At 70.4% G+C, this 27,471-nt stretch overlaps 2 protein-coding genes across 9 annotated transcripts in view; both read left to right on the forward strand.

Annotated features, from left to right (window-relative positions):
* The first annotated feature begins 6 nt into the window (after window positions 1-6).
* Window positions 7-15,920, forward strand: LOC142826894 (flap endonuclease 1-like). 2 transcript variants are annotated; one of them, XM_075919926.1, is made up of 12 exons: window positions 305-2,117; window positions 2,426-2,516; window positions 4,803-4,905; window positions 5,993-6,038; window positions 6,177-6,262; window positions 6,614-6,750; window positions 10,339-10,399; window positions 11,490-11,621; window positions 12,114-12,265; window positions 12,909-12,999; window positions 13,342-14,136; window positions 14,293-15,920. In XM_075919926.1, exons 1-12 carry the CDS (start codon window positions 2,036-2,038, stop codon window positions 14,359-14,361), a joined length of 1,845 nt encoding a protein of 614 aa, XP_075776041.1. In that variant the 5' UTR covers window positions 305-2,035; the 3' UTR covers window positions 14,362-15,920. The 2 variants fall into 2 exon arrangements, with proteins under 2 accessions (XP_075776042.1, XP_075776041.1); XM_075919927.1 differs by having other exon boundaries at window positions 7-2,117; window positions 5,993-6,262.
* A 7,548-nt stretch (window positions 15,921-23,468) lies between these two features.
* The window catches only part of KIFC2 (kinesin family member C2), a 32,632-nt gene continuing 28,629 nt past the window's right edge, over window positions 23,469-27,471 (forward strand). Inside the window, exon 1 of one of the 7 annotated variants that reach the window (XM_075919930.1) lies at window positions 23,469-23,764. In XM_075919930.1, the coding sequence (XP_075776045.1) occupies window positions 23,690-23,764 (75 nt within the window). In that variant the 5' untranslated portion in view covers window positions 23,469-23,689. Of the gene's footprint in view, window positions 23,765-26,303; window positions 26,783-26,819; window positions 27,178-27,471 lie in introns of those variants that run through there. The other 6 variants (XM_075919934.1, XM_075919928.1, XM_075919929.1 and 3 more) reach the window with 6 other exon arrangements.

Here is a 27,471-nt window from a genome sequence, read left to right on the forward strand (position 1 = left end):
GCCCCGCTAGCCACCCGCCCCGACCCCTGTGCGCTCCGGGCCGCTCCAGCTCAGCTCTCCGTGCGCTCCGGCTTGCGCCCTCCCCCCACCGGCTCCAAGGCTTGCTCGGCCCTGCCCGGCTCCTCCCCAACCAGCCCGCCCCCGTTCCCCTTGCGCTCCGCCTCCGGCCCGGCTTCCCTCGCGATCCGGGCCTGGCTCCCCGACCCCGCGCCCCCAACGATCCGGGTCTGGCTCCCCGTGCGCTGCGCCCACTCCAGCCACGAGCTGCGCCTGTTCCGACTGCTGTGACTGCCGCTGGCCGTGATCGGCTCTGAGTGAGCCCGGAACCAGGGGCCGCGCTACGGCCTCTGGACCCTGCTCTGAGCTCCGCTGCGTGCCTGGGGCTGCCCCGTCTGTGTCCCCTGTTCTGGGGAGCGTCTGCCGCCCGCTTCTCCGTGCCCGGCCCCCGGAGCTTCCCATCCGTGCCCCAGCGCCCCCGTTCTGTGCCCGGCCCCCGGAGCTTCCCATCCGTGCCCCAGCGCCCCCGTTCTGTGCCCGGCCCCCGGGGCTCCCCATCCCTGCCCCCAGCGCCCCCGTTCTGTGCCCGGCCCCCGGGGCTCCCCCATCCGTGCCCCCAGCGCCCCCGTTCTGTGCCCGGCTCCAGGGGCTCCCCCATCCGTGCCCCCAGCGCCCCCGTTCTGTGCCCGGCCCCCGGGGCTCCCCCATTCGTGCCCCCAGCGCCCCCGTTCCGTGCCCGGCCCCCGGGGCTCCCCCATCCGTGCCCCCAGCGCCCCCGTTCTGTGCCCGGCCCCCGGGGCTCCCCCATCTGTGCCCCCAGTGCCCCCGTTCTGTGCCCGGCCCCCGGGGCTCCCCATCCGTGCCCCCAGCGCCCCTGTTCTGTGCCCGGCCCCCGGGGCTCCCCATCCCTGCCCCCAGCGCCCCCGTTCTGTGCCCGGCCCCTGGGGCTCCCCATCCGTGCCCCCAGCGCCCCCGTTCTGTGCCCGGCCCCCGGGGCTCCCCATCCGTGCCCCCAGCGCCCCCGTTCTGTGCCCGGCCCCCGGGGCTCCCCATCCGTGCCCCCAGCGCCCCTGTTCTGTGCCCGGCCCCCGGGGCTCCCCCATCTGTGCCTCCAGCGCCCCTGTTCTGTGCCCGGCCCCAGGGGCTCCCCATCCGTGCCCCCAGCGCCCCCGTTCTGTGCCTGGCCCCCGGGGCTCCCCATCCCTGCCCCCAGCGCCCCCGTTCTGTGCCCGGCTCCCGGGGCTCCCCATCCGTGCCCCCAGCGCCCCCGTTCTGTGCCCGGCTCCTGGGGCTCCCCCATCTGTGCCCCCAGTGCCCCCGTTCTGTGCCCGGCCCCCGGGGCTCCCCCATCCGTGCCCCCAGCGCCCCCGTTCTGTGCCCGGCCCCCGGGGCTCCCCATCCCTGCCCCCAGCGCCCCCGTTCTGTGCCCGGCCCCCGGGGCTCCCCCATCCGTGCCCCCAGCGCCCCCGTTCTGTGCCCGGCCCCCGGGGCTCCCCATCCCTGCCCCCAGCGCCCCCGTTCTGTGCCCGGCCCCCGGGGCTCCCCCATCCGTGCCCCCAGCGCCCCCGTTCTGTGCCCGGCCCCCGGGGCTCCCCCATCCGTGCCCCCAGCGCCCCCGTTCTGTGCCCGGCCCCCGGGGCTCCCCCATCCGTGCCCCCAGCGCCCCCGTTCTGTGCCCGGCCCCCGGGGCTCCCCATCCGTGCCCCCAGCGCCCCCGTTCTGTGCCCGGCCCCCGGGGCTCCCCATCCGTGCCCCCAGCGCCCCCGTTCTGTGCCCGGCCCCCAGGGCTCCCCATCCGTGCCCCCAGCGCCCCCGTTCTGTGCCCGGCCCCCGGGGCTCCCCATCCCTGCCCCCAGCGCCCCCGTTCTGTGCCCGGCCCCCGGGGCTCCCCATCCGTGCCCCCAGCGCCCCCGTTCTGTGCCCGGCCCCCGGGGCTCCCCATCCGTGCCCCCAGCGCCCCCGTTCTGCGCCCGGCCCCCGGGGCTCCCCATCCGTGCCCCCAGCGCCCCCGTTCTGTGCCCAGCCCCTGGAGCTCCCCATGGGCATCAGCAGGCTGGCGGATGTGATTAAGGAGGAGGCTGCGGAGGCCATGAGCTCATTCCCGCTGCAGCAGTATCGGGGTGAGCCCCCTCCCCCGCTCTTTCCCCATCTGGAGGAACAGCCCCTCCTGCTGACCCTCGCGCAGGGACCTGGGGGCAGCTGGAGATTCAGAGCAGAGAAGGGTGCGGGGGGGCTTGGTGGCGGTTGGGGACACCCCAGGAAATTGGGCAGGGGGTGAATGGGGAAGGTTCCCCGGGAGGTGGCATGGAAGAGTTGAGTGAGAGTCCCTGGGGCAGTGCCAGAGGAGCCAACCGCTTGGGACTGGCTGGGGCAGGGGGCTAGGCCCATTCCTGGGGGAATGACCCGGCTGTTCCACTTGGCTGCCCAGGCCGCGTCATAGCCCTGGACGCATCCATCGCCATTTACCAGTTCCGCACGGCCATGCCGAAGATCTTCAACCGCAACGGGGAGAACATCAGGTGAGTGCTGCTACCCCAGCGGTGCCTCCCCCGGCCCCCACGCTCTGCCCCAGCGGTGCCTCCCCCGCCCCCCACGCTCTGCCCCAGCGGTGCCTCCCCCGCCCCCCACGCTCTGCCCCAGCGGTGCCTCCCCCGGCCCCCACGCTCTTCCCCAGCGGTGCCTCCCCCGCCCCCCACGCTCTGCCCCAGCGGTGCCTCCCCCGCCCCCCACTCTCTGCCCCAGCGGTGCCTCCCCCGCCCCCCACGCTCTGCCCCAGCGGTGCCTCCCCCGCCCCCCACGCTCTGCCCCAGCGGTGCCTCCCCCGCCCCCCACGCTCTGCCCCAGCGGTGCCTCCCCCGCCCCCCACGCTCTGCCCCAGCGGTGCCTCCCTCGCCCCCCACGCTCTGCCCCAGCGGTGCCTCCCCCGCCCCCCACGCTCTGCCCCAGCGGTGCCTCCCCCGCCCCCCACGCTCTGCCCCAGCGCTGCCTCCCCCGCCCCCCACGCTCTGCCCCAGCGGTGCCTCCCCCGGCCCCCACGCTCTGCCCCAGCGGTGCCTCCCCCGCCCCCCACGCTCTGCCCCAGCGGTGCCTCCCCCGCCCCCCACTCTCTGCCCCAGCGGTGCCTCCCCCGCCCCCCACTCTCTGCCCCAGCGGTGCCTCCCCCGGCCCCCACGCTCTGCTCCAGTGGTGCCTCCCCCGCCCCCCACGCTCTGCCCCAGCGGTGCCTCCCCCGCCCCCCACGCTCTGCCCCAGCGGTGCCTCCCCCGGCCCCCACGCTCTGCCCCAGCGCTGCCTCCCTCGCCCCCCACGCTCTGCCCCAGCGGTGCCTCCCCCGCCCCCCACGCTCTGCCCCCCCCCACGCTCTGCCCCAGCGGTGCCTCCCCCGCCCCCCACGCTCTGCCCCAGCGGTGCCTCCCCCGCCCCCCACGCTCTGCCCCAGCGGTGCCTCCCCCGCCCCCCACGCTCTGCCCCCCCCCACGCTCTGCCCCAGCGATGCCTCCCCCGCCCCCCCTTGGTCTGCCCCCCCACGCTCTGCCCCAGCGGTGCCTCCCCCGCCCCCCCTTGGTCTGCCCCCCCCATGCTCTGCCCCAGTGGTGCCTCCCCCGCCCCCCACGCTCTGCCCCAGCGGTGCCTCCCCCGCCCCCCCTTGGTCTGCCCCCCCACGCTCTGCCCCAGTGGTGCCTCCCCCGCCCCCCACGCTCTGCCCCAGCGGTGCCTCCCCCGCCCCCCACGCTCTGCCCCAGCGGTGCCTCCCCCGCCCCCCACGCTCTGCCCCAGCGCTGCCTCCCCCGCCCCCCACGCTCTGCCCCAGCGCTGCCTCCCCCGCCCCCCACGCTCTGCCCCAGCGGTGCCTCCCCCGCCCCCCACGCTCTGCCCCAGAGGTGCCTCCCCCGCCCCCCACGCTCTGCCCCAGCGGTGCCTCCCCCGCCCCCCACTCTCTGCCCCAGTGGTGCCTCCCCCGCCCCCCACTCTCTGCCCCAGCGGTGCCTCCCCCGCCCCCCACGCTCTGCCCCAGCGCTGCCTCCCTCGCCCCCCACGCTCTGCCCCAGCGGTGCCTCCCCCGCCCCCCACGCTCTGCCCCAGCGGTGCCTCCCCCGCCCCCCACGCTCTGCCCCCCCCCCACGCTCTGCCCCAGCGGTGCCTCCCCCGCCCCCCACGCTCTGCCCCAGCGGTGCCTCCCCCGCCCCCCACTCTCTGCCCCAGCGGTGCCTCCCCCGCCCCCCACTCTCTGCCCCAGCGGTGCCTCCCCCGCCCCCCACTCTCTGCCCCAGTGGTGCCTCCCCCGCCCCCCACTCTCTGCCCCAGCGGTGCCTCCCCCGCCCCCCACTCTCTGCCCCAGCGGTGCCTCCCCCGCCCCCCACTCTCTGCCCCAGCGGTGCCTCCCCCGCCCCCCACTCTCTGCCCCAGCGGTGCCTCCCCCGCCCCCCACGCTCTGCCCCAGCGGTGCCTCCCCCGCCCCCCACGCTCTGCCCCAGCGGTGCCTCCCCCGCCCCCCACGCTCTGCCCCAGCGGTGCCTCCCCCGCCCCCCACGCTCTGCCCCAGTGGTGCCTCCCCCGCCCCCCACGCTCTGCCCCAGCGGTGCCTCCCCCGCCCCCCACGCTCTGCCCCAGCGGTGCCTCCCCCGCCCCCCCTTGGTCTGCCCCCCCACGCTCTGCCCCAGTGGTGCCTCCCCCGCCCCCCCTTGATCTGCCCCCCCCACGCTCTGCCCCAGCGGTGCCTCCTGCCCCCCTGCCTCGCTCTGTCCCACGTGGCCCACGCACGAGTGGCAGCGGGAGGTGCCTGGCTGCCCGGCTCCTTGTCTCAGTCACTTGCAGGGGCTCTTTTACCGAACGCTGCATCTCCTGGAAAACGGCGTCCTCCCGGTGTTCGTGTTTGACGGGCGGCCCCCTGACCTCAAACAGCCCCTGGTGGGTACCAGCGGCCTGCTGGGATGTTTGGTAGCAGCGCAGGGGGAGGGGGGCTGGGCCTAGGGCTGCCCTAGATTCTAGGCAGAGAGCGCTTGTTGTTAGGCCATTTACAGGCAGGCGGCCCCAGGCGGAGCATTGTCAGACCGAGCTCTTGCTACCCCTGTGAGATCCTTCAACAGGGCAGAGGGGGCAGAACAACCGTGGGGGTGCTGCAGCAGTGGGGGGGGGGGCAGGGCTACACAGCAGATCTCTGTCCCAGCCAGGAGGGGGCGCTGCAGAGTGGGGGGGATACACAGCTGATCTTTCTCTGTGCTAGTCAGCAGTGGGGTGGAGTGGAGTGGGGGTGAGGATACACAGCAGATCTCTGTCCCAGCCAGCAGGGGGTGCTGCAGCAGTGGGGGGGGGGGGTGAGGATACACAGCAGATCTCTGTCCCAGCCAGCAGGGGGCGCTGCAGCAGTGGGGGGGGGGGTGAGGATACACAGCAGATCTCTGTCCCAGCCAGCAGGGGGTGCTGCAGCAGTGGGGGGGGGGGTGAGGATACACAGCAGATCTCTGTCCCAGCCAGGAGGGGGCGCTGCAGAGTGGGGGGGATACACAGCAGATCTTTCTCTGTGCTAGTCAGCAGTGGGGTGGAGTGGAGTGGGGGTGAGGATACACAGCAGATCTCTGTCCCAGCCAGCAGGGGGCGCTGCAGCAGTGGGGGGGGGGGTGAGGATACACAGCAGATCTCTGTCCCAGCCAGCAGGGGGCGTTGCAGCAATGGGGGGGGGGTGAGGATACACAGCAGATCTCTGTCCCAGCCAGCAGGGGGTGCTGCAGCAGTGGGGGGGGGGGGTGAGGATACACAGCAGATCTCTGTCCCAGCCAGCAGGGGGCGTTGCAGCAATGGGGGGGGGGTGAGGATACACAGCAGATCTCTGTCCCAGCCAGCAGGGGGTGCTGCAGCAGTGGGGGGGGGGGGTGAGGATACACAGCAGATCTCTGTCCCAGCCAGCGGGGGGCGCTGCAGGCCTGGCTTGAGACATGTGTAGGATGCCTGGGGGGGGGGGGACAGATCCCTGGAACTAATCCTCCTTTCCTTGCAGCTGGCCAGGCGGGCGGAAGCTGCCAGGGCGAGGGGAGACGCTGCAGGTGAACGTGCGGCTATGGGCCTGAGCCCCTGGGTCATGCAGTGCCTGTTTGCAGCAGCAGGAGCCACTGTATCTGGGCACGGGGGTGGGGTCCCCACCGCGGCCGCACCCCCTGACCTCCATTCCTTGCTGGTTCCAGGGTCCTGCCTGCCTGCAAGCCAGCAGCAGCCCCTGAGGCAGGACTGCGAGACCCTGCTGCACTACCTGGGAGTGCCGTGTGTGCAGGTAACGTGGGGCGGGGAGCGTGGGGACGGGGCCGGTGGCAGAGGGGCGGGGCCGGTGGCAGAGGGGCGGGGCCGGTGGCAGGGAGCTGCCTGGGCTCCCCAGGAGAAAGGGAGAAGGCCCACGCTTGCTGGATGCGACAGCTGCAGGGTACGGCTGGGGGAGAGGGAGGTGTTTATCTAGGGCCTACTCAAAGTGCTGGCGGGAGGGACGCGAACCCTTGTCCTATGGTTTCAAGGAAGCAGTGGCAGCTGGTCTGAGCAGGCAGGGGGCAAAGGGGCCGTGGGCCGTTCGGGGGGGGGGCACGGTGCCCAGGCGGATGCCAGCCGAGCCGCTCTCCGTCCCCGTGCGCAGGCTCCGGCAGAGGCAGAAGCCACCTGCGCCGCTCTGGTGAAGTCTGGCAGGGTTTGGGGCACGGCCACGGAGGACATGGACGCGCTGCCGTTCGGGAGCCTCCGCCTGATCCGCCACGTGAACTGCAAGGCCAGAGGGTGAGTGGTGGGGGCAGGGAAGGGGCCGTGGCCGTGGCCGCACTGAGCCCTGCTGGGGGACGGGCCGGAGACGCGAGGGGGAGTTGGCAGCTCCGAACGGGGCCGGGCTGACGCTGTGCTGGCCGGGGATGGAGCCGAGAGATGGTCAGTCACTGGAGGGGGTTTTAGCGCCAGCCCCCCGGGGCTCGGTGGCAAGTAGCTGCCGGCCCGCCAGCGTGGGGTCCTTGCGGACGAGCCGGGGGCCCCAGTGTCGTGGGCGTAACGTGCTGGGGATCCTGGGCAGCGTTTGGCTTCGCCCCGCGCGTCGCGGTGCCAAGCCAGCGCAATCCAGCCGGGAGCAGACGTGCGGAGGGGGAGGCCGTGGGGCCCCGTTCGTGGCCCTGTACCAATATTTGGATCAGCCAGCGGGAAGGCGGCCGAGAAGCCTGGCGGGCAAGGCTCGCAGGCGGCACGCCGATCCGGGGAGGGGAATGGCGCCGCGGGTACAGAGCGGGCAGGATCCATGGGGAAGCTGGGCCAAGCAAACAGGTTCGAGTAAAGCCGGGGGGAAGCCCTGCATCGGGGACCCCTGCATGCCCCGGGGGCTCTCGGAGAGACTGGGGGGTGGACACTCCGCTCACCCTGGCCGCCCCCCCGAGACGGGCCATCGGGGCCCACGCCGCCCTGGGGAGCAGCAGCCAGGACCTCGAGCCGGAGCGGGGAGGCGGCTGTGCCCTGTATCTGGCCCTGGGGCGGGCGCTGCTCAGACAGGCTGGTGGTAACGTGGGGTGGGGCAGATGAAAGCGCTGGGTCTCCGGAGCGCCCAGGAACTCGCCCTGCAGGGCTTCCAGAGCGGGCGACGGAGCCGCCTGTCGGTGCCCGTGGGGCGCAGCTGTTCGAGGGTTTGGCGGCCCCAGCGGAGGGAGGTGCAGGGAGCTGGCAGGTCGTAGGTGGGGGGTCGGTGCCTTCCCTGGGGTAGGCCTGGGATCCCCCTGCTGGCCAGGGGCACATTGGTGCCTTCGGCCGGGTTTGTGCCACGCTGGGCACGACGCGCTTGTTGGCACCACAGGGGAGGGGTGGGGGTGGGCACTTGGCCGGGGCCGGCTATGCCTCTCGGGGGGGCCACAGAGGAATGGGGGGAAGCGGGGCTCGGAGGGGCCGGCTGTACTCTCGGGGGGGCACAGGAGAAGGGGGGGCAGCGGGGCTCGGAGGGGCCGGCTGTACCTCTCGGGGGGGCACAGGAGAAGGGGGGGAAGCGGGGCTCGGAGGGGCCGGCTGTACCTCTCGGGGGGCACAGGAGAAGGGGGGGAAGCGGGGCTCGGAGGGGCCGGCTGTACCTCTCGGGGGGGGCACAGGAGAAGGGGGGGAAGCGGGGGCTCGGAGGGGCCGGCTGTACCTCTCGGGGGGGCACAGGAGAAGGGGGGCAGTGGGGGCTCGGAGGGGCCGGCTGTACCTCTCGGGGGGGCCACAGAGGAATGGGGGGAAGCGGGGCTCGGAGGGGCCGGCTGTACCTCTCGGGGGGCACAGGAGAAGGGGGGGAAGCGGGGCTCGGAGGGGCCGGCTGTACCTCTCGGGGGGGCACAGGAGAAGGGGGGGAAGCGGGGGCTCGGAGGGGCCGGCTGTACCTCTCGGGGGGGCACAGAAGAAGGGGGGAAAGCGGGGGCTCGGAGGGGCTGGCTGTACCTCTCGGGGGGGCACAGGAGAAGGGGGGAAGCGGGGGCTCGGAGGGGCCGGCTGTACCTCTCGGGGGGGCACAGAAGAAGGGGGGAAAGCGGGGGCTCGGAGGGGCTGGCTGTACCTCTCGGGGGGGCACAGGAGAAGGGGGGCAGCGGGGGCTCGGAGGGGCCGGCTGTACCTCTCGGAGGGGCACAGGAGAAGGGGGGCAGTGGGGGCTCGGAGGGGCCGGCTGTACCTCTCGGGGGGGGCACAGGAGAAGGGGGGGCAGCGGGGGCTCGGAGGGGCCGGCTGTACCTCTCGGGGGGGCACAGGAGAAGGGGGGGCAGCGGGGGCTCGGAGGGGCCGGCTGTACCTCTCGGGGGGGCACAGGAGAAGGGGGGAAGCGGGGGCTCGGAGGGGCCGGCTGTACCTCTCGGGGGGGCACAGGAGAAGGGGGGGCAGCGGGGGCTCGGAGGGGCCGGCTATACCTCTCGGGGGGGGCACAGGAGAAGGGGGGAAGCGGGGGCTCGGAGGGGCCGGCTGTACCTCGCGGTGGGGCACAGGAGAAGGGGGGCAGCGGGGCTCGGAGGGGCCAGATGTACCTCTCGGGGGGGCACAGGAGAAGGGGGGGCAGCGGGGGCTCGGAGGGGCTGGCTGTACCTCTCGGGGGGGCACAGGAGAAGGGGGGCAGTGGGGGCTCGGAGGGGCCGGCTGTACCTCTCGGGGGGGGCACAGGAGAAGGGGGGGCAGTGGGGGCTCGGAGGGGCCGGCTGTACCTCTCGGGGGGGCACAGGAGAAGGGGGGGAAGCGGGGCTCGGAGGGGCTGGCTGTACCTCTCGGGGGGGCACAGGAGAAGGGGGGGAAGTGGGGCTCGGAGGGGCCGGCTGTACCTCTCGGGGGGGCACAGGAGAAGGGGGGCAGGGGGGGCTCGGAGGGGCCGGCTGTACCTCTCGGGGGGGGCACAGGAGAAGGGGGGGCAGTGGGGGCTCGGAGGGGCCGGCTGTACCTCTCGGGGGGGCACAGGAGAAGGGGGGGCAGTGGGGGCTCGGAGGGGCCGGCTGTACCTCTCGGGGGGGGCACAGGAGAAGGGGGGCAGGGGGGGCTCGGAGGGGCCGGCTGTACCTCTCGGGGGGGCACAGGAGAAGGGGGGGCAGTGGGGGCTCGGAGGGGCCGGCTGTACCTCTCGGGGGGGCACAGGAGAAGGGGGGGCAGGGGGGGCTCGGAGGGGCCGGCTGTACCTCTCGGGGGGGCACAGGAGAAGGGGGGCAGGGGGGGCTCGGAGGGGCTGACTGTACCTCTCGGGGGGGCACAGGAGAAGGGGGGCAGGGGGGGCTCGGAGGGGCTGGCTGTACCTCTCGGGGGGGCACAGGAGAAGGGGGGCAGCGGGGCTCGGAGGGGCCGGCTGTACCTCTCGGGGGGGCACAGGAGAAGGGGGGCAGCGGGGGCTCGGAGGGGCCGGCTGTACCTCTCGGGGGGGCACAGGAGAAGGGGGGGTAGCGGGGGCTCGGAGGGGCCGGCTGTACCTCTCGGGGGGGCACAGGAGAAGGGGGCAGCGGGGGCTCGGAGGGGCCGGCTGTACCTCTCGGGGGCGCACAGGAGAAGGGGGGCAGCGGGGGCTCGGAGGGGCCGGCTGTACCTCTCGGGGGGGCACAGGAGAAGGGGGGCAGCGGGGGCTCGGAGGGGCCGGCTGTACCTCTCGGGGGGGGCACAGGAGAAGGGGGGCAGCGGGGCTCGGAGGGGCCGGCTGTACCTCTCGGGGGGACACAGGAGAAGGGGGGCAGCGGGGCTCGGAGGGGCCGGCTGTACCTCTCGGGGGGGCACAGGAGAAGGGGGGTAAGGGGGGGCTCGGTGGGGCCGGCTGTACCTCTCGGGGGGGCACAGGAGAAGGGGGGGTAGCGGGGGCTCGGAGGGGCCGACTGCCCAGGCTCTCACGCGGCCCCCCTTCTCTTGCAGCGAAGTAGAAGAGATTTCCCTGCCGGCCGTGCTGCGGAAGCTGGGGCTGACGCAGGAGCAGGTGGGGCTGGCTGGTGGGTTCGTGGCGAGCGGGGGTTCCGGGGGGCTGTCCCTTTGCGGGGGCCGGTCGCGTGTCGCCCAGAGGCTGTGGTGGGCCGGGGAGGTGTCCGTGCTGCGAGCAGGGTAACGCTGCTGCTGTGAGTCCCGAGCACGAGCGCCAGTCGCAGGGCACCCGGGCACCGCCCCGCACTGGCCGTGGGTTCTGCACTTGGGTTTCACCAGCCAGCCCTGGGTGTGGGCTCCACGGGCCCTACAGCAGCTGGACCAGGGTGTCGCGGCCAGGCCCCTGGGGCACCCCCCGTGTCGGACCCCCAGGGACCTGCCTGTGGGCAAGCTGGGCCCTCACCCCCCGGGCCACCCAGGATCCTCCCAGCCCCAAAGGACCCACCGGCCGATCTCACCCAGTGTCCAGGCTTGCAGCCGGCCCGGGACAGACGGTTCCCAGCCGTGCCTGGGGAAAGGGCAGGAGCGTCCCCGGCAGGGCACCGCGGGTGCACCCAGGATCTCGGTCTCAGGTTCCCAAAGGGGAGGGAAGCTTGTCCCAAGCGAGCTGCGCACGTGCGGTAGGGCTGGCCCGGGCGGGGCTGGGGAGCCCTGGCTTATGCCAAGAAACCTGCCCCGCAGGGGCCGGGCAGCACGGAGCTCGCCGTCCCCTCCTGCCCCGGGATTTCAGCCCCCGCCTGCCGTGTCTCTGAGCTGCATCTCAGCTGGGGGAGGAGCCCCCGGGCCGGGCTGGTGGGCCACAGCAGGTGTGCACCCATGGGGCAGGGCCGACCCGTCCGCGGGAGACCAGCACGTCCCTGGTTCCGGTCTCCCCCCTGCCCGGGGAGTCACAGTCCAGCTGCTCCAGCCTTCCCTCGCACGGGGGCACAGCTCGGTCGGAGTAGCGCCCGCCACCGCGCACAGCCCGGCCCCCTTCTCACGCCCGCAGGGACCCCGGTGACGCGCGGCTGGGCCAGGCCTGCATTGCTCGGGGCTTGGCTGAGCGCTGGGCCCTGGGGCACGGGCTGGCCCTGCTCTGGGAAGGGGGCCAGGGACCCAGTCCCCTGCCTGACGGCTGCCTCTCCTCGGGCCGGGCCTGTCCCGGGCAGTTCGTGGACCTGTGCATCCTGCTGGGCTGCGATTACTGTGGGAAGATCTGGCGGCTGGGCCCCAAGAAGGCCCTCAAGCTGCTGCAGCAACACGGCACCATTGAGGGGGTTCTCCAGAACATCGACCTGCAGGTGAGCCACCCAGCCATGCCGTGGGGGCGGGGTTTGCCATGGGGGCGGGGCTGAGCTGTGGGGGTGGGGTTTGCCATGGGGGCGGGGCTGAGCCGAGGGGGGCGGGATTTGCCATGGGGGCGGGGCTGAGCCGAGGGGGCGGGGTTTGTGTGGGAATGGGGCGTGACTACCGCAGGGGCTAGCTAGGGGGCAGGCCTGAGACATGGGCAAGGAAGGGGGAACCTCGCCCCCCCGGGGGAAGGAAACAGCCACGTCCCCCTGCCTGCCTGGTGCAGCTCCGCTACTCGAGAGACAACACCGAGGTCCCCGCCGTTTGGCCTCTGGCCATCACCCTGCTGTCCCGGCTCCCGTAACTCCACTCTGCCTCCAGCCCCACCCCGCCCTGGGTCACCCACTGCTGGTCCCTCCCCAGAGGTGGGCGCATGGCAGCGCTGGGCTCCAAAGCGTGTCGGGCACGGGGCATGGCGGGCGTGTGAGCTGTTGCTCCTGCAGAAGCACCCGCTGCCCGCCCACTGGGACCTGGAGGGAGCGCGCCGGCTCTTCCTGCAGCCGGAGGTGGCCGACCCGGGCCTGGTCAGGCTGGAGTGGCGGGACCCGGACGTGGAGGGGCTGGTGCGGTTCCTTGCCCATGAGAAGCACATGAAGTGAGTGTCCTGCTGCTGGGGGGGGGGGGGGGCTAGGGCATGTGGGGTCCTGTGTGGGAGGAGCCGGGGGTCCCTGTTCATTGTGCAGCTGCTCCTGCTCCCCCTTCCCGGCAACCACTGGACTGACACCAGCAGCCTTGGAGGGCCAGGGCGGGATGGCGGGAGGCAGGTGGGGTGTAGACGGGGCCGGGTCTCCAGGGCTCCCCCCTCGGCACCTTTCACCCCCCATGGAGCTCGCTCTGGGGTGCCGGCCGACTCCCCTCCTCTGCCCCTCTTGGGTGTCGGCACTCGCAGCGCCAGGGGCTCGTGTGCCCAGGCGAGTCGGCCACCCCTGGCCTGGGGCAGCTGAGCGCAGGCCTGGCAGCGCCGAGAGCCTGGCACGGTGGGGGGGCACTTAGGGGATTCTCCCCCGCCCCCACTGGTTTCCGTTCCTCTCGCTGTGATGTCCCCAGGCGCGGCCCGAGGCCGCTGCAGCCGCTGACGCCCTAGGCGGGACGGTGCAATCGGTGCCCCCGCCCGCACGGCCGTCACCATCGGGCGCCTGGGCCAGCGGCCGCCCCTGGATGTCCCCCTGCCCCATAGGGCCCCTGGGCCAGATGCCCCCAGGCCCTGCCCCCTGCCCTGACCCCAGCTCTGTTTGCAGCGAGGTGCGGGTCCGCCGGCGGCTGCAGAAGTGGCGGGAGGCCCAGCCCGCGCCCGGAGGGGCCCAGCCCACACCGCAGGCGCCCGGAGGGGCCCAGCCCGCGCCCGGAGGGGCCCAGCCCACACCACAAGCGCCCGGAGGGGCCCAGCCCACACCACAAGCGCCCGGAGGGGCCCAGCCCGCGCCCGGAGGGGCCCAGCCCACACCACAAGCGCCCGGAGGGGCCCAGCCCACACCACAGGCGCCCGGGGAGGCCCAGCCCACACCGCAGGCGCCCGGAGGGGCCCAGCCCACACCGCAAGCGCCCGGGGGGGCCCAGCCCACACCGCAAGTGCCCGGGGAGGCCCAGCCCACACCGCAGGCGCCCGGAGAGGCCCAGCCCACACCGCAAGCGCCCGGGGGGGCCCAGCCCACACCGCAAGTGCCCGGGGAGGCCCAGCCCACACCGCAGGCGCCCGGAGGAGCCCAGCCCACACCGCAGGCGCCCGGGGAGGCCCAGCCCACACCCGGAGGGGCCCAGCCCACACCGCAGGCGCCCGGAGGGGCCCAGCCCACACCGCAGGCGCCCGGAGGGACCCAGCCCACACCGCAGGCGCCCGGGGAGGCCCAGCCCACACCGCAGGCGCCCGGAGGGGCCCAGCCCACACCGCAGGCGCCCGGAGGGACCCAGCCCACACCGCAGGCGCCCGGAGGGACCCAGCCCACACCGCAGGCGCCCGGAGGGGCCCAGCCCACACCGCAGGCGCCCGGGGAGGCCCAGCCCACACCGCAGGCGCCCGGGGAGGCCCAGCCCACACCGCAGGCGCCCGGAGGGACCCAGCTCACACCGCAGGCGCCCGGAGGGGCCCAGCCCACACCGCAGGCGCCCGGAGGGGCCCAGCCCACACCGCAGGCGCCCGGGGAGGCCCAGCCCACACCGCAGGCGCCCGGAGGGACCCAGCTCACACCGCAGGCGCCCGGAGGGACCCAGCTCACACCGCAGGCGCCCGGAGGGGCCCAGCCCACACCCGGAGGGGCCCAGCCCACACCGCAGGCGCCCGGAGGGACCCAGCTCACACCGCAGGCGCCCGGAGAGGCCCAGCCCACACCGCAGGCGCCCGGAGGGGCCCAGCCCACACCGCAGGCGCCCGGAGGGGCCCAGCCCACACCGCAGGCGCCTGGGGCGGGCGGGAGGCAGTGGAGGCTGAGCGACTTCTTCCCAGCCAGCAAACAGGCCCGGGCGCTGGAGGTAAGGGGGGATGCTGGGCCCGAGGGCTGGGGCAGCGGGTTATCCCTGTAGGGCCCAGCCAGCGAGGCCCCGCTCCTGGCCCAGCAGGGCCCTGCCCCCGACCGAGGGGCCCAGGCAGTGAGCCGCGGGGGTCTGATCTCCGCTTTCCTCCCCCAGGCGCCCGGCCCCCGGCCCAGCAGGAAGAGACAGAAGCGGCCGGTGGGCAGCCCAGAACCGGGGGAGTGAGACTGCCCAGCGCCCACAGCGGCCAGCGGCTAGCAGTGGCCACATGCCAGGAGCCCAGCGGCTGCCCCCTACTGGACATGGATGGAACCACCCTGCGCAGGTGCAGCCCAGGCCCCAGCATGCCCTGTGGCCCCGATGATGCACGGCATGCTGGGAGCTGTAGTCTCTGCCAGCTGCGCCCACCGGAAGCAGCTGCAGGGCTTGTGCCCACGGGCGTGAAGCAGAGGGGGGTGGGCTAAGGGGCAGGACCAGCCGGCTGGACATGTTGGCTCAGTAGCCCCATCCTGAGAGCCCCAACAGAGGCTGCGGGTCGGGATTCGGGCGCCCGCAGAGCTGGGTGGGGAGCCCAGGGCTAGAACAGCAGCAGGTTGGAAGGTCAGGACGGCGGGGCACTGGCAGAGCTAGGTTGGGGCGGGAACCCAGTTCCTGCCCACTCTGTGCCCGGTAGCAGAAACTGAGGCCAAAGCTCAGCACCTTTCCGATGCCCATCACTGTGGTGTCAGGGCATGAGGGGTGCAGAGTCACTAAGTGAGCTGCCCAAGGCCACACTGGAGGCGGTGGCAGAGTCAGGAGTGGCTCCTGAGTGGCGCGCCAGTGCCTGGGGCTGGAGGGAGTCCGACAGGCCACCTGTCCCTCAGCTGTCTGGAGAGGCAGCTTGTTTCGGATACAGGGGAGCAGCATGGGAGAGGGATTAAGGGAGGGGGAATTCGGGTGACTAGCGGGAGTGACTCCCCGCCAGGGACATTTCAAACCAGGCCGGACTGAGGAGCATGGGAGGTGGGGGACATCCCCTCCCCCCAGCATGTGGACCAGGCAGGCCGGCTAGCCAGAGAGGGAGGCCGTGTCAGCCGCGTGGTCTGCCCTGGAGCAGCCGCTGGCTCGGCTCAGCGAACGGGCCTGGTTCCCGGGCTGCCTCAGCTCCAGAGGGGGGTCGTGCGGGGCGATGGGCCAGGCCAGCCTGCGATGAAGCCCAGATGTGGGGCCCGCAGCAGCGGAGAGGTGGGGCAGCGACCCCTGGGCCCCAGAAGGGGGCAGCGGCGATGGGAGAGCCCGGGGTCCTAGCAAAGTGAAGACAGATGATGGAGGGTTTATTTAAATACATGCCGGGGTGAGAGAGCCCGGTAGCTGAGAATGGGTCTGACTTGACGGTGCTGCCGCGGCCTGTCCTGGTGCAGGCCCAGACCTCCCCCCCCACCTGCTTTTCTGAGCTCGATGCTGCACTCAGACCTGCGTTGGTGCCGGGAGCTAGCCCTGCCCTGGTGCCAGGACGCTGGACATGGCCACGCACAGCTGAGTATGAGCCCCAGGTGCCCGACTCGTGCCACAAAGAGGAGGGTGGCCGTTCTGGCTTGGGCTGGCCGCTGGCTCACAAGCGTGGGGGTGTGTGACCTGAGCCCCAGGAGCAGGAGTCAGAGGGGGCAGGGAGCTCACACCCAGCTGCTGCATCGTCATGCCCACCCCGGGCGGCTCTCCCGATATCCCGGCCACCAGGGCACCGGCTCCGGGTCCTGTTCTGTGAGCTTGGCAATAAAGTCGGGAGTGACCTGAGCTGCTGGGGACACAGTCTGGTCTGGATTTCATTGGTAAAGAGCGTCCGGCTCGCGCCGTGAGACCCTGCGCGGCCAAGGAGAGCGGCAGCGTCTGCCTGCTGCAGAAGTGAGCCAGGAGCACCCCGAGCCGGTGCGCCTGCCCCTCTCCCCACAGCGCCCCCTGCTGGGACAGACCGGGGCAGAGCAGCAGGGAACACCCCGAGCCGGCGCGCCTGCCCCTCTCCCCACAGCGCCCCCTGCTGGGACAGACCGGGGCAGAGCAGCAGGGAGCACCCCGAGCCGGCGCGCCTGCCCCTCTCCCCACAGCGCCCCCTGCTGGGACAGACCGGGGCAGAGCAGCAGGGAACACCCCGAGCCGGCGCGCCTGCCCCTCTCCCCACAGCGCCCCCTGCTGGGACAGACCGGGGCAGAGCAGCAGGGAGCACCCCGAGCCGGCGCGCCTGCCCCTCTCCCCACAGCGCCCCCTGCTGGGACAGACCGGGGCAGAGCAGCAGGGAGCACCCCGAGCCGGCGCGCCTGCCCCTCTCCCCACAGCGCCCCCTGCTGGGACAGACCGGGGCAGAGCAGCAGGGAGCACCCCGAGCCGGCGCGCCTGCCCCTCTCCCCACAGCGCCCCCTGCTGGGACAGACCGGGGCAGAGCAGCAGGGAGCACCCCGAGCCGGCGCGCCTGCCCCTCTCCCCACAGCGCCCCCTGCTGGGACAGACTGGGGCAGGATAGCAGGGAGCACCCCGAGCCGGCGCGCCTGCCCCTCTCCCCACAGCGCCCCCTGCTGGGTGAGGCCAGGGCTGGAGTCCCTGGGAGCTCCCCCAACGCTGCGGGGCCTGCGCTCGGGGACGGTCCCAGGGCGGTTGTGGTGTCACCGTCCCTGGCAGTTCCTCAGACTGGGCTGGACAAACCTGCCAGGTAGCAGCGGCAATCGGGCCCGCGTTGCCGGAAAGGCGGGAGTCCTGGGCCGGGCGCAGCGGGGGCCATGCAGGATGCGCTGCGGGCCCACGGCCACAGGGGCCTGATCCAGAGAAGCCGGCGGGCTCCGGGGGCTCCCTGCGGGTTGCCTTACTAGGAAGCTGGCAGCCGGGTAGGTGGAAGGGGCTGTTGGGATCCTGCCTCTGGCTCTGGTGCCCCAGTTCAAGGGGGCTGGTGAGAAGGGAACCTTGCCTGGCAGTGAGACTCCAGGGGCTCCGGCTGTTTAGCTGAACTAGGCGAGGCTACGGGGCGCCCTGGTCATACCTGCCCCTGCCCGGGGACCTGCGTGGCCTGCCGGGGAGCAAGGGCTGGATAGGCACCTCGCGGGAAGGAGCCTTGTGTGGGCCCGCCAAGGGCAGCCCTCCAATCACAGGCAGCGCTCCCCAGCCCGGCCAGCCTTCTGCAGGGACAGGCACGCTCCACCCCCCAGCGTCCCCTGGAGCGCATGGCACCGGCTTTGCCAGGGAGTCTGCGCCGCCACCCCCCCGAGGCCGGTGTCCCAGCTCCCTCGTGCACGCTGCCTGGCCGGCTGATGCGAGAGCAAGCGAAAGCCGACTGCCCGAAGGCCAGCCCTGAGAAGCAGGAAGCAGAGAGCGCGGCAACGTATCCGCTCGGATCATTCCCCTCTCCCGCCACCTCCCAGCCTCCAGCCCCTGGCCCTTCAGTGAAGGCTACTGGGGGTACCCCCCGCTGCAGGACCAGCCAGCTATCATCTTCACCTGCAGAGCGGGCCTCTGCTGCTGCTTGGTCCTGCCTAAAATGTCGCAAGAACGGCCAGCCGGGGTCAGGCCAAAGGTCCATCCAGCGCAGGGTCCTGTCTGCCCGCGGTGGCCAATGCCAGGTGCCCCCGAGGGAGGGAACAGAACCAGGAATCTTCCTGTTGCCCGTTCCCAGCCTCTTTGCAGTCGCTCCAGTGGCATTTGGCTCCGGCTGTGAAGAGGTGTCTCTCACCTCCTCGAGTTTCCTGGCAGATATTGAGCAGTGAGCTGAGAGGAGCCCTTGGGGAATTCCTATAACTATTCCATCCACTCATCGCTCCTGCTGACATGTTTTGACGCCTTGTGGGAAGTCACTGAGGGGACGTCTACGCTCGGGTAGCCCGGAGTTGCTGTTCCCCGTCTTTGGGCGCCCCCGTTATTTCAAAATAGAACAGGCTCGCTAGTCCGACGGCCCTGCAAACCCCACCCCCGGGAGTACGGGGCGCTTCGGAAGAGCGATCTATTTTGAAACTGACTGGAAATAAGCAACAGCATTTGTGTAGCTCAAATTGCAACGCCTGTGTCGCGCTGCGGGTGCAGTGTGGTTGCACCCTGACAGCCCTGGTCTCCACTAAGACTGTATTTAGCACTGACCCCCCCCAGTCGAACTTACAAGTGGAGCATCCACACTATCAAGCCTGTTATTTCAAAATAACGGGCCGCTTAATTCAAACTCCGGACTCCCGCTTTTCCTCAGGAGTGGCGCTAAGTCTGGAAGCGTTATTCCGAAATAGCGGTTGCGGGCGTGGTCCGGTGCTGCTGTTTCAAAATCGCTCCTCCCCAGAGTCATTCAAACGAATTACTCCCCAGAGTCTGTGGTAGCATGTCCACGGTAATGGAGCCTGCCGCAGACTCATTTTGAGGTGTAATGGCGCATCGGCGAGCCCCGACCCTGCACCCCGTCTGCAGCCAGAGGGGACTCTCGGGCGGCCAGTAGAGTCGAAGGTTTATTGGTTCTCAGGGACACGGTGCAGCGTAGGAGCGACGGTAGCACAGGCCCCGGGAGCAGGCAGCTGCATTCCTCTCAGGGGGAAGGGCTCATGGGCCCTGAACCCCCCCCCCCCCGTTCCTGGTTCCCAGTGTCCCCTCCTCATCCTACCCAGCCGAGACTAACCCACACTCCCCGCAACTGGTCACTTGGCCCCCCCAGGCAGCCCTGCCTACACCCCTTTGTCTCATTCTCCGGGAACAGTTATCCTCTGAGGCTGGCCCTTAGGAGTCTAGGGCCAATACACACCTGGAGTGAGTCACTGCGAACCACACACCACAATACAGACAGGCAGAAACACAAGGTGACACAGTAGACGGCACCCCCGCTATGTCACAGGAGGCTCCCCGTAGCGTGGACACGCTAGTTCCATTTTGTTAAATCAGGAGTTAAGTTGAATGTACTAATTACGAAATAGTTCCCTAGTGTAGACGTGCCCCTAGGTTTAAAATTGCCATATATATTCTTATTCTGCTACTGACTCTGCGGAGGGGAGGGACCCCATTAGAACTCCTGGGCTCTATCTCAGCTCAGGGAAGGCAGTAGGGTCTAGTGGGTTGCTGCAGGGGCAATGTCAGACCCTCAGAACAGCCAGATGGGGTCAGGCCAAAAGTCTGTCCAGCCCAGTGTCCTGTCAGCCAACAGTGACCAATGCCAGATGCCCCAGAGGGAGTGAACAGAACAGGGAATCATCCAGTGATCCCTCCCCTGTCACCGATTTCCAGCTTCTTGCAAACAGGTGAGGGACACACAGAACATGGTTCTGGATCTCTGGCCACATGGGCTAATAGCCACTGAGGGGCCTATTCCCCGTGAATGGATCTAGTTCTTTTTTTAACCCTGTTATAGTCTTGGCCTTTACAGCATCCTCTAGCAAGGAGTTCCATAGGTTGACAGTGAATAAATACTTTTTTTTAAAAAAATCTGCTATCTATTAATTTTACTGAGTGACTCCTAGTTCTTGTGTTGGAGTAAATAACACCTCCTTATTCAATTTTCCCACATCAGTCATAATTTTATAGAGCTTCCCCTTAATCACCTCTTTTCAAACTGCAAAGTCCTGGTCATTTTACTCACTCCTGACATGGATTGTGTTCAGGACTCCTAATAATATCTGCTGCTCTGCTCTATTTCCAAATCCAATATATCTGTGTTAGAAGCATAGAATACTAGGACCGGAAGGGACCTCGAGAGTCATCGAGTCCAGTCCCCTGCCCTCACGGCAGGACCAAATACTGTCTAGACCATCCCTGATAGACATTTATCTAACCTACTCTTAAATATCTCCAGAGATGGGGATTCCACAACCTCCCTGGGCAATTTATTCCAGTGTTTCACCACCCTGACAGGTAGGAACTTTTTCCTAATGTCCAACCTAAACCTCCCTTGCTGCAGTTTAGGCCCATTGCTTCTTGTTCTATCCTCAGAGGCCAAGATGAACAAGTTTTCTCCCTCCTCCTTGTGACGCCCTTTTAGATACCTGAAAACCGCTCTCATGTCCCCTCTCAGTCTTCTCTTTTCTAAACTAAACAAACCCAATTTCTTCAGCCTGCCTTCATAGGTCATGTTCTCTAGACCTTTCATCATTCTCGTTGCTCTTCTCTGGACCCTTTCCAATTTCTCCACATCCTTCTTGAAATGCGGTGCCCAGAACTGGCCACAATACTCCAACTGAGGCCTAACCAGCGCAGAGTAGAGCGGAAGAATGACTTCTCGTGTCTTGCTCACAACACACCTGTTAATGCAGCCCAGAATCATATTTGCTTTCTTTGCAACAGCCTCACACTGCTGACTCGTATTCAGCTTGTGGTCCACTCTAACCCCTAGATCCCTTTCTGCCAGACTCCTTCCCAGACAGACACTTCCTATTCTGTGTGTGTGAAACTGATTGTTCCTTCCTAAGTGGAGCACTTTTGCGATGGGGTGACCAAATCTGCCCAGCTTCCAATAAAGATTTATACAGAGACAATGTGATATTTTCTGCCTTTATTTTCTATCTGTTTTCTGATGAGTCCCAGTTCTCTGACAGCTTTTTTGATGGCCACCTGACACGCAGCAGAGATTTGCAGACAGCAGCTCCAAGATCTCTTCTCCATTGATGGGTTTGGCTAATGTAGACCCCTCCTTTGCATGAGTTGTTGGGGTGATAGGTTGCCTGGTGCGTTACTCGGCATTTCTCAGCCTTGAATCTCATCTGCCGTCGTGTTGCCCAGTCCGCCTGGCTAGTGAGATCCCTGTCGCTCTGTGCACATGTCCTCTGCCAATTGTGCCAGCTCGCCATTTACCCCTTTTTTCCAGATCATTTCCAAATATGCTGAAGAGCTGGGGAGCCGACAGCCTTGCGGGGTTTCTGGGCTAAGAGGTGGGGCCCCGGTTCCCGGAAGGGGGGCTCCTTAGGCAGAGGGGCGGGGCCAGGGGTATCCAGCCCCCAGCACCGCCCAGACCCCCCACCTGGAGCAATGCCATCCAGAGAACCTGCAGTGCACGAGGTGGGGGGACTTTGGTGACAATTATAGGGCAGGGTGGGGAGGAGGCAGATGCTGCTAGTTACCTCTCTCCATTCTCACCGGTCATTCGTTTCTGGCCTTTCGACAGGAGTGACTGACAATGCTGGGGTCGTCTCATGAGCCTTCATTATCTTTTTAGAAACAAACTCCCTGCCACTCTCAAAGTCCTCAGGCTGTGTACCAGTAAGAGCCCTGGATGGGGAAAGCGAGCCCCTGTATAGAAGTCAGGGGAGGACTATAGCCCCCCCCGGCCCCTCTACACCCTCTCCCCACAGACCTTACCAGCAAGATGGTCAATACAGTTGTTTATGTAATTGCAATAGGGCAGATTTGAACCTGGGGCCCCTAGAGCTTAGTGTAGGCACCTAGGCAGCTTGAGCTAAAAGCCGGCTGGCTCCCAGCTTAGGCTGTAGAGCTCCCTTGTTCTTATCTCGCTGTAAGTGGTCTAAGTGCCCCTCCCTGGGAAAGTGACCCACACTTCGGCTATGTCTACACTCGTGGCTTTTTGCGCAAGAAATATGCAAATGAGGCTAAGCATGGAATATCGCCAAGCCTCATTTGCATACCTAATGAGCCACCATTTTTGCACAAGAGGCTCTTGCACCAGAAGGAGCTGGCTACACTGCCCCTCTTGTGCAAGAAAACTCTCTTGCGCAACGCCCTTACGCCGATGACTTTTCAGGAAGCACGGCATTGCGCAAGAGGGGTTTTGTTGCGCAAGAGGGGCAGTGTAGCCAGCTCCTTCTGGTGCAAGAGCCTCTTGTGCAAAAATGGCAGCTTATTAGATATGCAAATGAGGCTTGATATTCCATGCTTAGCCTCATTTGCATATTTCTGGCGCAAGAAGCCGCGCGTGGAGACATAGCCTAGGTGCGGGGGTTACACGCTCACCGCACTGTACACACCCCGGCCAAGGAAACGGCTTCCCAGAGGGGCGGGCGTCGAAGCTAGACCCTTGGCGCTGGAAAGGACCAGGGGAGCCGTTTCCCAAGGGCCGGGGGGATTCGCTGCTGCTGGCGATCGAGAGCCGCTCTGGTTCAAACGGGCAGGCCGGAGGCCCCGGGAGCGAGGAATCCGCTTGGTCCCAGGCGGCCGGGGACAGCTGGCATGGGTGGGATGGGGCACTGGGAGGAGGGGAAGCTGTTGGGTCATGGGGGGGGTTGGGTGTTCTACAGTCCGCCCTCCTGCCCCAGCCCGGCGCCTACGGCCTGTGTCTGCCTGCTGCCGTGCTGGCTCCCGAGGGGCTCCATGCCAGCCCGGCAGCGCTCCCTGCACCCGCCCAGAGCCCCTGAGGCCAGGCCCTCACCCCCGTCAGCCCGACCCAGCCGGGCAGGTTCTGTAACTACCAGCAGGGCCCAGGCCGGCTGCAGGGGGAGCCCGGGTCTGGCAGATCCACAGGGCCCAGCACAGGGGGAGGCCGGGGAGAGGCCCTGTTCCCCCCTCAGGACACAGCAAGGCTGCAGGTGGGGGGGAGACTGTGTCTGCCCCATGTCTGGGGCATGAGGAGGGTTGAGGGGGCTGCATCTGCCCCCTACCCGGGGCATGAGGAGGCTGGGGGGGAAGGGGGCTGTGTCTGTCCCCTGCCCAGGGCATGAGGAAGCTGGGGGGGAGGGGGGCTGTGTCTGCCCCCTGCCCGGGGTATGAGGAGGCGGCGGGGGGGGGGGTGTCTGTTCCCTGCCCGGGGCATGAGGAGGCTGGGGGGGAGCGGGGCTGTGTCTGCCCCCTGCCCGGGGCATGAGGAGGCGTCGGGGGCAGGGGGGGGGCTGTGTCTGTCCCCTGCCCGGGACAGGAGGAGGCGGGGGGAGGGGGCTGTGTCTGTCCCCTGCCCGGGACAGGAGGAGGCGGGGGGAGGGGGGCTGTGTCTGTCCCCTGCCCGGGACAGGAGAAAGGGGGGGGGGGCTGTGTCTGTCCCCTGCCCGGGACAGGAGGAGGCGGGGGGGGGGGGGGGCTGTGTCTGTCCCCTGCCCGGGACAGGAGGAGGCGGGGGGGGGGGGGCTGTGTCTGCCCCCTGCCCGGGGCAGGAGGAGGCGGCGGGGGGGGGGGGGCTGTGTCTGTCCCCTGCCCGGGGCAGGAGGAGGCGGCGGGGGGGGGGCTGTGTCTGTCCCCTGCCCGGGGCAGGAGGCGGCGGCGGGGGGGGGGGCTGTGTCTGCCCCCTGCCCGGGGCAGGAGGAGGCGGCGGGGGGGGGCTGTGTCTGCCCCCTGCCCGGGGCAGGAGGAGGCGGCGGCGGGGGGGGGGGGCTGTGTCTGTCCCCTGCCCGGGGCAGGAGGCGGCGGCGGGGGGGGGGCTGTGTCTGCCCAATGAGCGTGAGGCGGCTGCGGGGGGCGCGGCGAGGCCGGGGGGGTCCGTGTGCGCCCGATGCCCGCGGCACGAGGAGGCTGGGGGGGGACGTGTCTGCTCTGAGCGCGGCGAGGCGGCGGGGGGGGCCCGTGGGCGGCTCCTCCCGGGCCCGCGGTGCCGCAGCGCAGGCGGGCGGGGCTCTGGGCCTGCTCCGAGGCGCTGCGGCTGCGGGGCGTGCGGGGCGGTGCGGGGCCCCGGGGCTGGACAGCGCCCGCCGCCCCGATGTTCGCCTTCTACTCGCTGCTGGTCTACATCGTGTACGCGCTGCTGCGCCGCGCCCCGCCGCCCCCGCCGCAGGTAGGGCCCGGGCCGGGGGGCGTCTGCACCTGCCCCCCCCGCCGTGCCCCCGGCACCTGCCCCCCCTCCCCCGCCGCGCCCCGCCGCCCCCGCCGCAGGTAGGGCCCGGGCCGGGGGGCGTCTGCACCTGCCCCCCCCCGCCGTGCCCCCGGCACCTGCCCCGCCGCTCCCCGCTGTGCCCCGGGCCCCTCCCGCCGTGCCCCCGGCACCTGCCCCGCCGCCCCCGCCGCAGGTAGGGCCCGGGCCGGGGGGCGTCTGCACCTGCCCCCCCCCCCGCCGTGCCCCGGGCCCCTCCCGCCGTGAACCCCGGCACCTGCCCCGCCCCTCCCCTGCTGTGCCCCGGGCCCCCCCCCCCGCCGTGAATCCCGGCACCTGCCCCGCCCCTCCCCTGCTGTGCCCCCGGCACCTGCCCCCGCCCCTCCCCTGCTGTGCCCCGGCCCCCCCCCCTCCCGCCGTGCCCCCGGCACCTGCCCCGCCGCTCCCCGCTATGCCCCGGGCCCCTCCCGCCGTGCCCCCGGCACCTGCTCCCGCTCACCCCTCCCGCTGTGCCCCCCCTGACTCCGGGCACCCCTTGTGCTGTGCCCCCGTACCCTTCTCCCGCTGTATCCCCTGCCCTCTCGCCCCCCTCTCGCCGTGCACCCTGCTCCCGCTCACCCCTCCCGCTGTGCCCCTCCCCGTCTCCGGGCGCCCCTTGTGCTGTGCCCCCCCATCTCCTTCCCGCCGTGCACCCCGGTTCCTATGCACCCCTCCCGCTGTGCCCCCCCCTCACTCCTCCTCTGTGTCCCCCGGGCCTCGGGCCCCCTCCTGCCGTGCACCCTGCTCCCACTCACCCCTCCCGCTGTGCCCCCGGCCTTTGTGCTGTGCCCCCCGTGTTCCGCTCCCACTGTGCTCCCCCCTCGTGCCCCTCTCCCACTGTGCCCCCTGCCCCCACTCCCGGGCACCCTTCTCTCTCTTCCCCCCCACCCCTGCTCCCACGCACCCCTCCCACTGTGCCCCGCCACAGCTATGGGGCTGCCCTGGGGGCTCAGTCACGGTGGCGGACGGGGGGGGGGGGGGGGGAGAATCATGCACCTGCCAGTGCCACCTCTGGGGAGGGGGAGGGATGGCGCTTTCTACCAGCGGTGCCCCCAGCATCCATCCACTCTGCTTCCTGCACCTGTCTGTGGCACCCCCCCAGCCCTGCCGGTGCCCCTCACTCCCCCCCCAGCCCTGCCGGTGCCCCTCACTCCCCCCCCCAGCCCTGCCGGTGCCCCTCACTCCCAGCCCGCAGCCCTGCCGGTGCCCCTCACTCCCCCCCCCAGCCCTGCCGGTGCCCCTCACTCCCCCCCCCAGCCCTGCCGGTGCCCCTCACTCCCAGCCCGCAGCCCTGCCGGTGCCCCTCACTCCCCCCCCCAGCCCTGCCAGTGCCCCTCACTCCCAGCCCGCAGCCCTGCCGGTGCCCCTCACTCCCCCCCCAGCCCTGCCGGTGCCCCTCACTCCCCCCCCCCAGCCCTGCCAGCCCAGCCCTGGGCTCCCCCCCCCCCAGCCCTGCCGGTGCCCCTCACTCCCCCCCCCCCAGCCCTGCCGGCCCAGCCCTGGGCTCCCCCCCAGCCCTGCCGGTGCCCCTCACACCCGACCCGCAGCCCTGGGCTCCCCCCCAGCCCTGCCGGTGCCCCTCAGTCCCGACCCGCAGCCCTGCCAGCCCAGCCTGGGCTCCCCCCCCAGCCCTGCCGGTGCCCCTCACACCCGACCCGCAGCCCTGCCACCCCAGCCCGGGGCTCCCCCCCAACCCTGCCAGTGCCCCTCACACCCGACCCGCAGCCCTGGGCTCCCCCCCAGCCCTGCCGGTGCCCCTCAGTCCCGACCCGCAGCCCTGCTGGCCCAGCCCTGGGCTCCCCCCCCAGTCCTGCTGGTGCCCCTCACACCCGACCCGCAGCCCTGCTGGCCCAGCCCTGGGCTCCCCCCCCAGCCCTGCCGGTGCCCCTCACTCCCAGCCCGCAGCCCCTGCCAGCCCAGCCCTGGGCTCCCCCTTAGCTCCGTTGACGTCCTGCCGTCCCAGCTGCAGCCCTCCCGCCAGGCGTCCCTTGAGTGCCGGCCCACGCAGGTGGTTTCTGTGCCTGGGAGGCAGGCTGAGCCCTCTGGATGCCCGGCAGGGATGGGGATGCGCCACCCGACCCGCCAGGCTCTCCAGCGTGCTCCCAGCTGGGCCATTCCAGGCCTGCGGCCCTTTGGGCTGGTCCCTGTCCCCTGCCCAAACCGGGTTGCTCTGCCTCGGGCTGGACAGTCAGTCGATCCCTCCCCCTCGCAGCCCCACAGCCCTTCCTGCTGTCTGCCCCTGTCCCGGCCCCCGCGGCAGCCTGGCTCCCTAATGCCAGGTGCCCAGGTTGCTGCTGCAGGGACTGGATTCACCCCCCCCCCCCGCTGTGCCTGCCTCTCTCGTGGGGAGCCTGCTCCCCGATCCAGGCGGGTGATGGAGGCCCCCCGGCTGCCCGAGGGGCTGTGGGGCTGCGGCTGTTGGGGCTGCCTGGTAGACTGGAGCTGGGGCGCTTCTGATGGGGCCATCCCAGGTCAGCTTGGCACTGCCGGGCGCAGCCCAGGGGAGCGGCAGGCGACACTGCGTGCGTGGGAAGGGCTGGCAGGATTGGACCCCACCCCTTGCAGACTTGGGGGCGCCTGCCCCTCACCAGAGGGGTCCCTGTTACTCCTGGCGTGCCCCGGGAGGGTGGAGGGGGCTCGGGTCACTTGCAGTGATGGGAACCAGAGTGCCAGTCGATCTGTCTCCATCATGACCTGATGGAATGTCAAAGGCATCTGTTGCCGTGGTAACCAAGCACCCGCTCTGTTTCCCTGGCAGCAGGCGCCTTTCCCAATTGGCTCAGAGCAAAGTGCATGGAGAGGCCCCGGTCCTGGGACCCCAAAGAGCAGCTCTGGCCTTCTCCCCATGCAGGACGGCTCCCCCCTGCTGAATGCAAAGCTCACCCCCTAGATCCTCTCCTCCTCGGCGGGCTAAAGGAGCCCATCCTTCAGCTGGCAGCAGGAGTAGGCTCTTACCCTCCCTCCAACCAGCCCCCAAAGCGGGACTGACTCAGGCGTCACCTGCACGTCAGGAAAGTGCCAGGGGAAGGAGGTCGGGAGAGATGGGTCGTGCGAGGGACCTGTGTGAGGCCTGGGGAGGGGGGCTGGCCTCCTAGGGCCGGCTCTGAGGGGGGGGAAGGAGCCGCCTGGCCACAGTCTGACTCAGCACAGGGTCAGCAGATGGGGGTTCATTCACTCTGCCCTCGCAGGGCACCCCGCACTGCCCCAGCTGGGAGTACAATTAGCCACTGCCTGACTCTGTGCCCGTCTGGGCCGCCCGGGCCGTGGCATCCCTGCGCCCGGCTCGGCCCCCCCTGCAGATGGCACCCATGAGCCAGCAGGAGCTGCCAGGCCTGGAGGTGAGGGATCCACCTCCACCGAGAGGGGGGCAGCCCTGCTGGAGCCAGTGGGGCACTTCCCCTGCCCTCCCCCCAGCTTCTGCCAGCTCCCCTGGGGCCCAGTCCTGTTCCCGGGGCACAGTCTGAGCCCATGGGCTGTGTGGTGGGGGGCCAGTGGGGCTGGATCCCTCCGCTCTGCATGGGTCCTGAGTGTGACGGGGGGCTGTCCCTTCAGCCCTGCCTGGCACTGGCGCTGCTGCAGCGTGGGTGCAGGCGTCACTGTTGGCACATGCCGGGCGATCAGCCCTCCTGGCT

Source organism: Pelodiscus sinensis, chromosome 2, assembly GCF_049634645.1.
Source record: "Pelodiscus sinensis isolate JC-2024 chromosome 2, ASM4963464v1, whole genome shotgun sequence".
Taxonomy (NCBI): Eukaryota; Metazoa; Chordata; order Testudines; family Trionychidae; genus Pelodiscus; species Pelodiscus sinensis.

Bases quoted from the DNA above. Each gene is read 5' to 3' on its own strand.
- LOC142826894 (XM_075919927.1), top strand. From the start codon at position 2,036: ATGGGCATCAGCAGGCTGGCGGATGTGATTAAGGAGGAGGCTGCGGAG. The intron at 2,118-2,425 runs GTGAGCCCCCTC...TTGGCTGCCCAG, and splicing joins CCCGCTGCAGCAGTATCGGG to GCCGCGTCATAGCCCTGGAC. The intron at 2,517-4,802 runs GTGAGTGCTGCT...TCCTTGTCTCAG, and splicing joins CGCAACGGGGAGAACATCAG to TCACTTGCAGGGGCTCTTTT.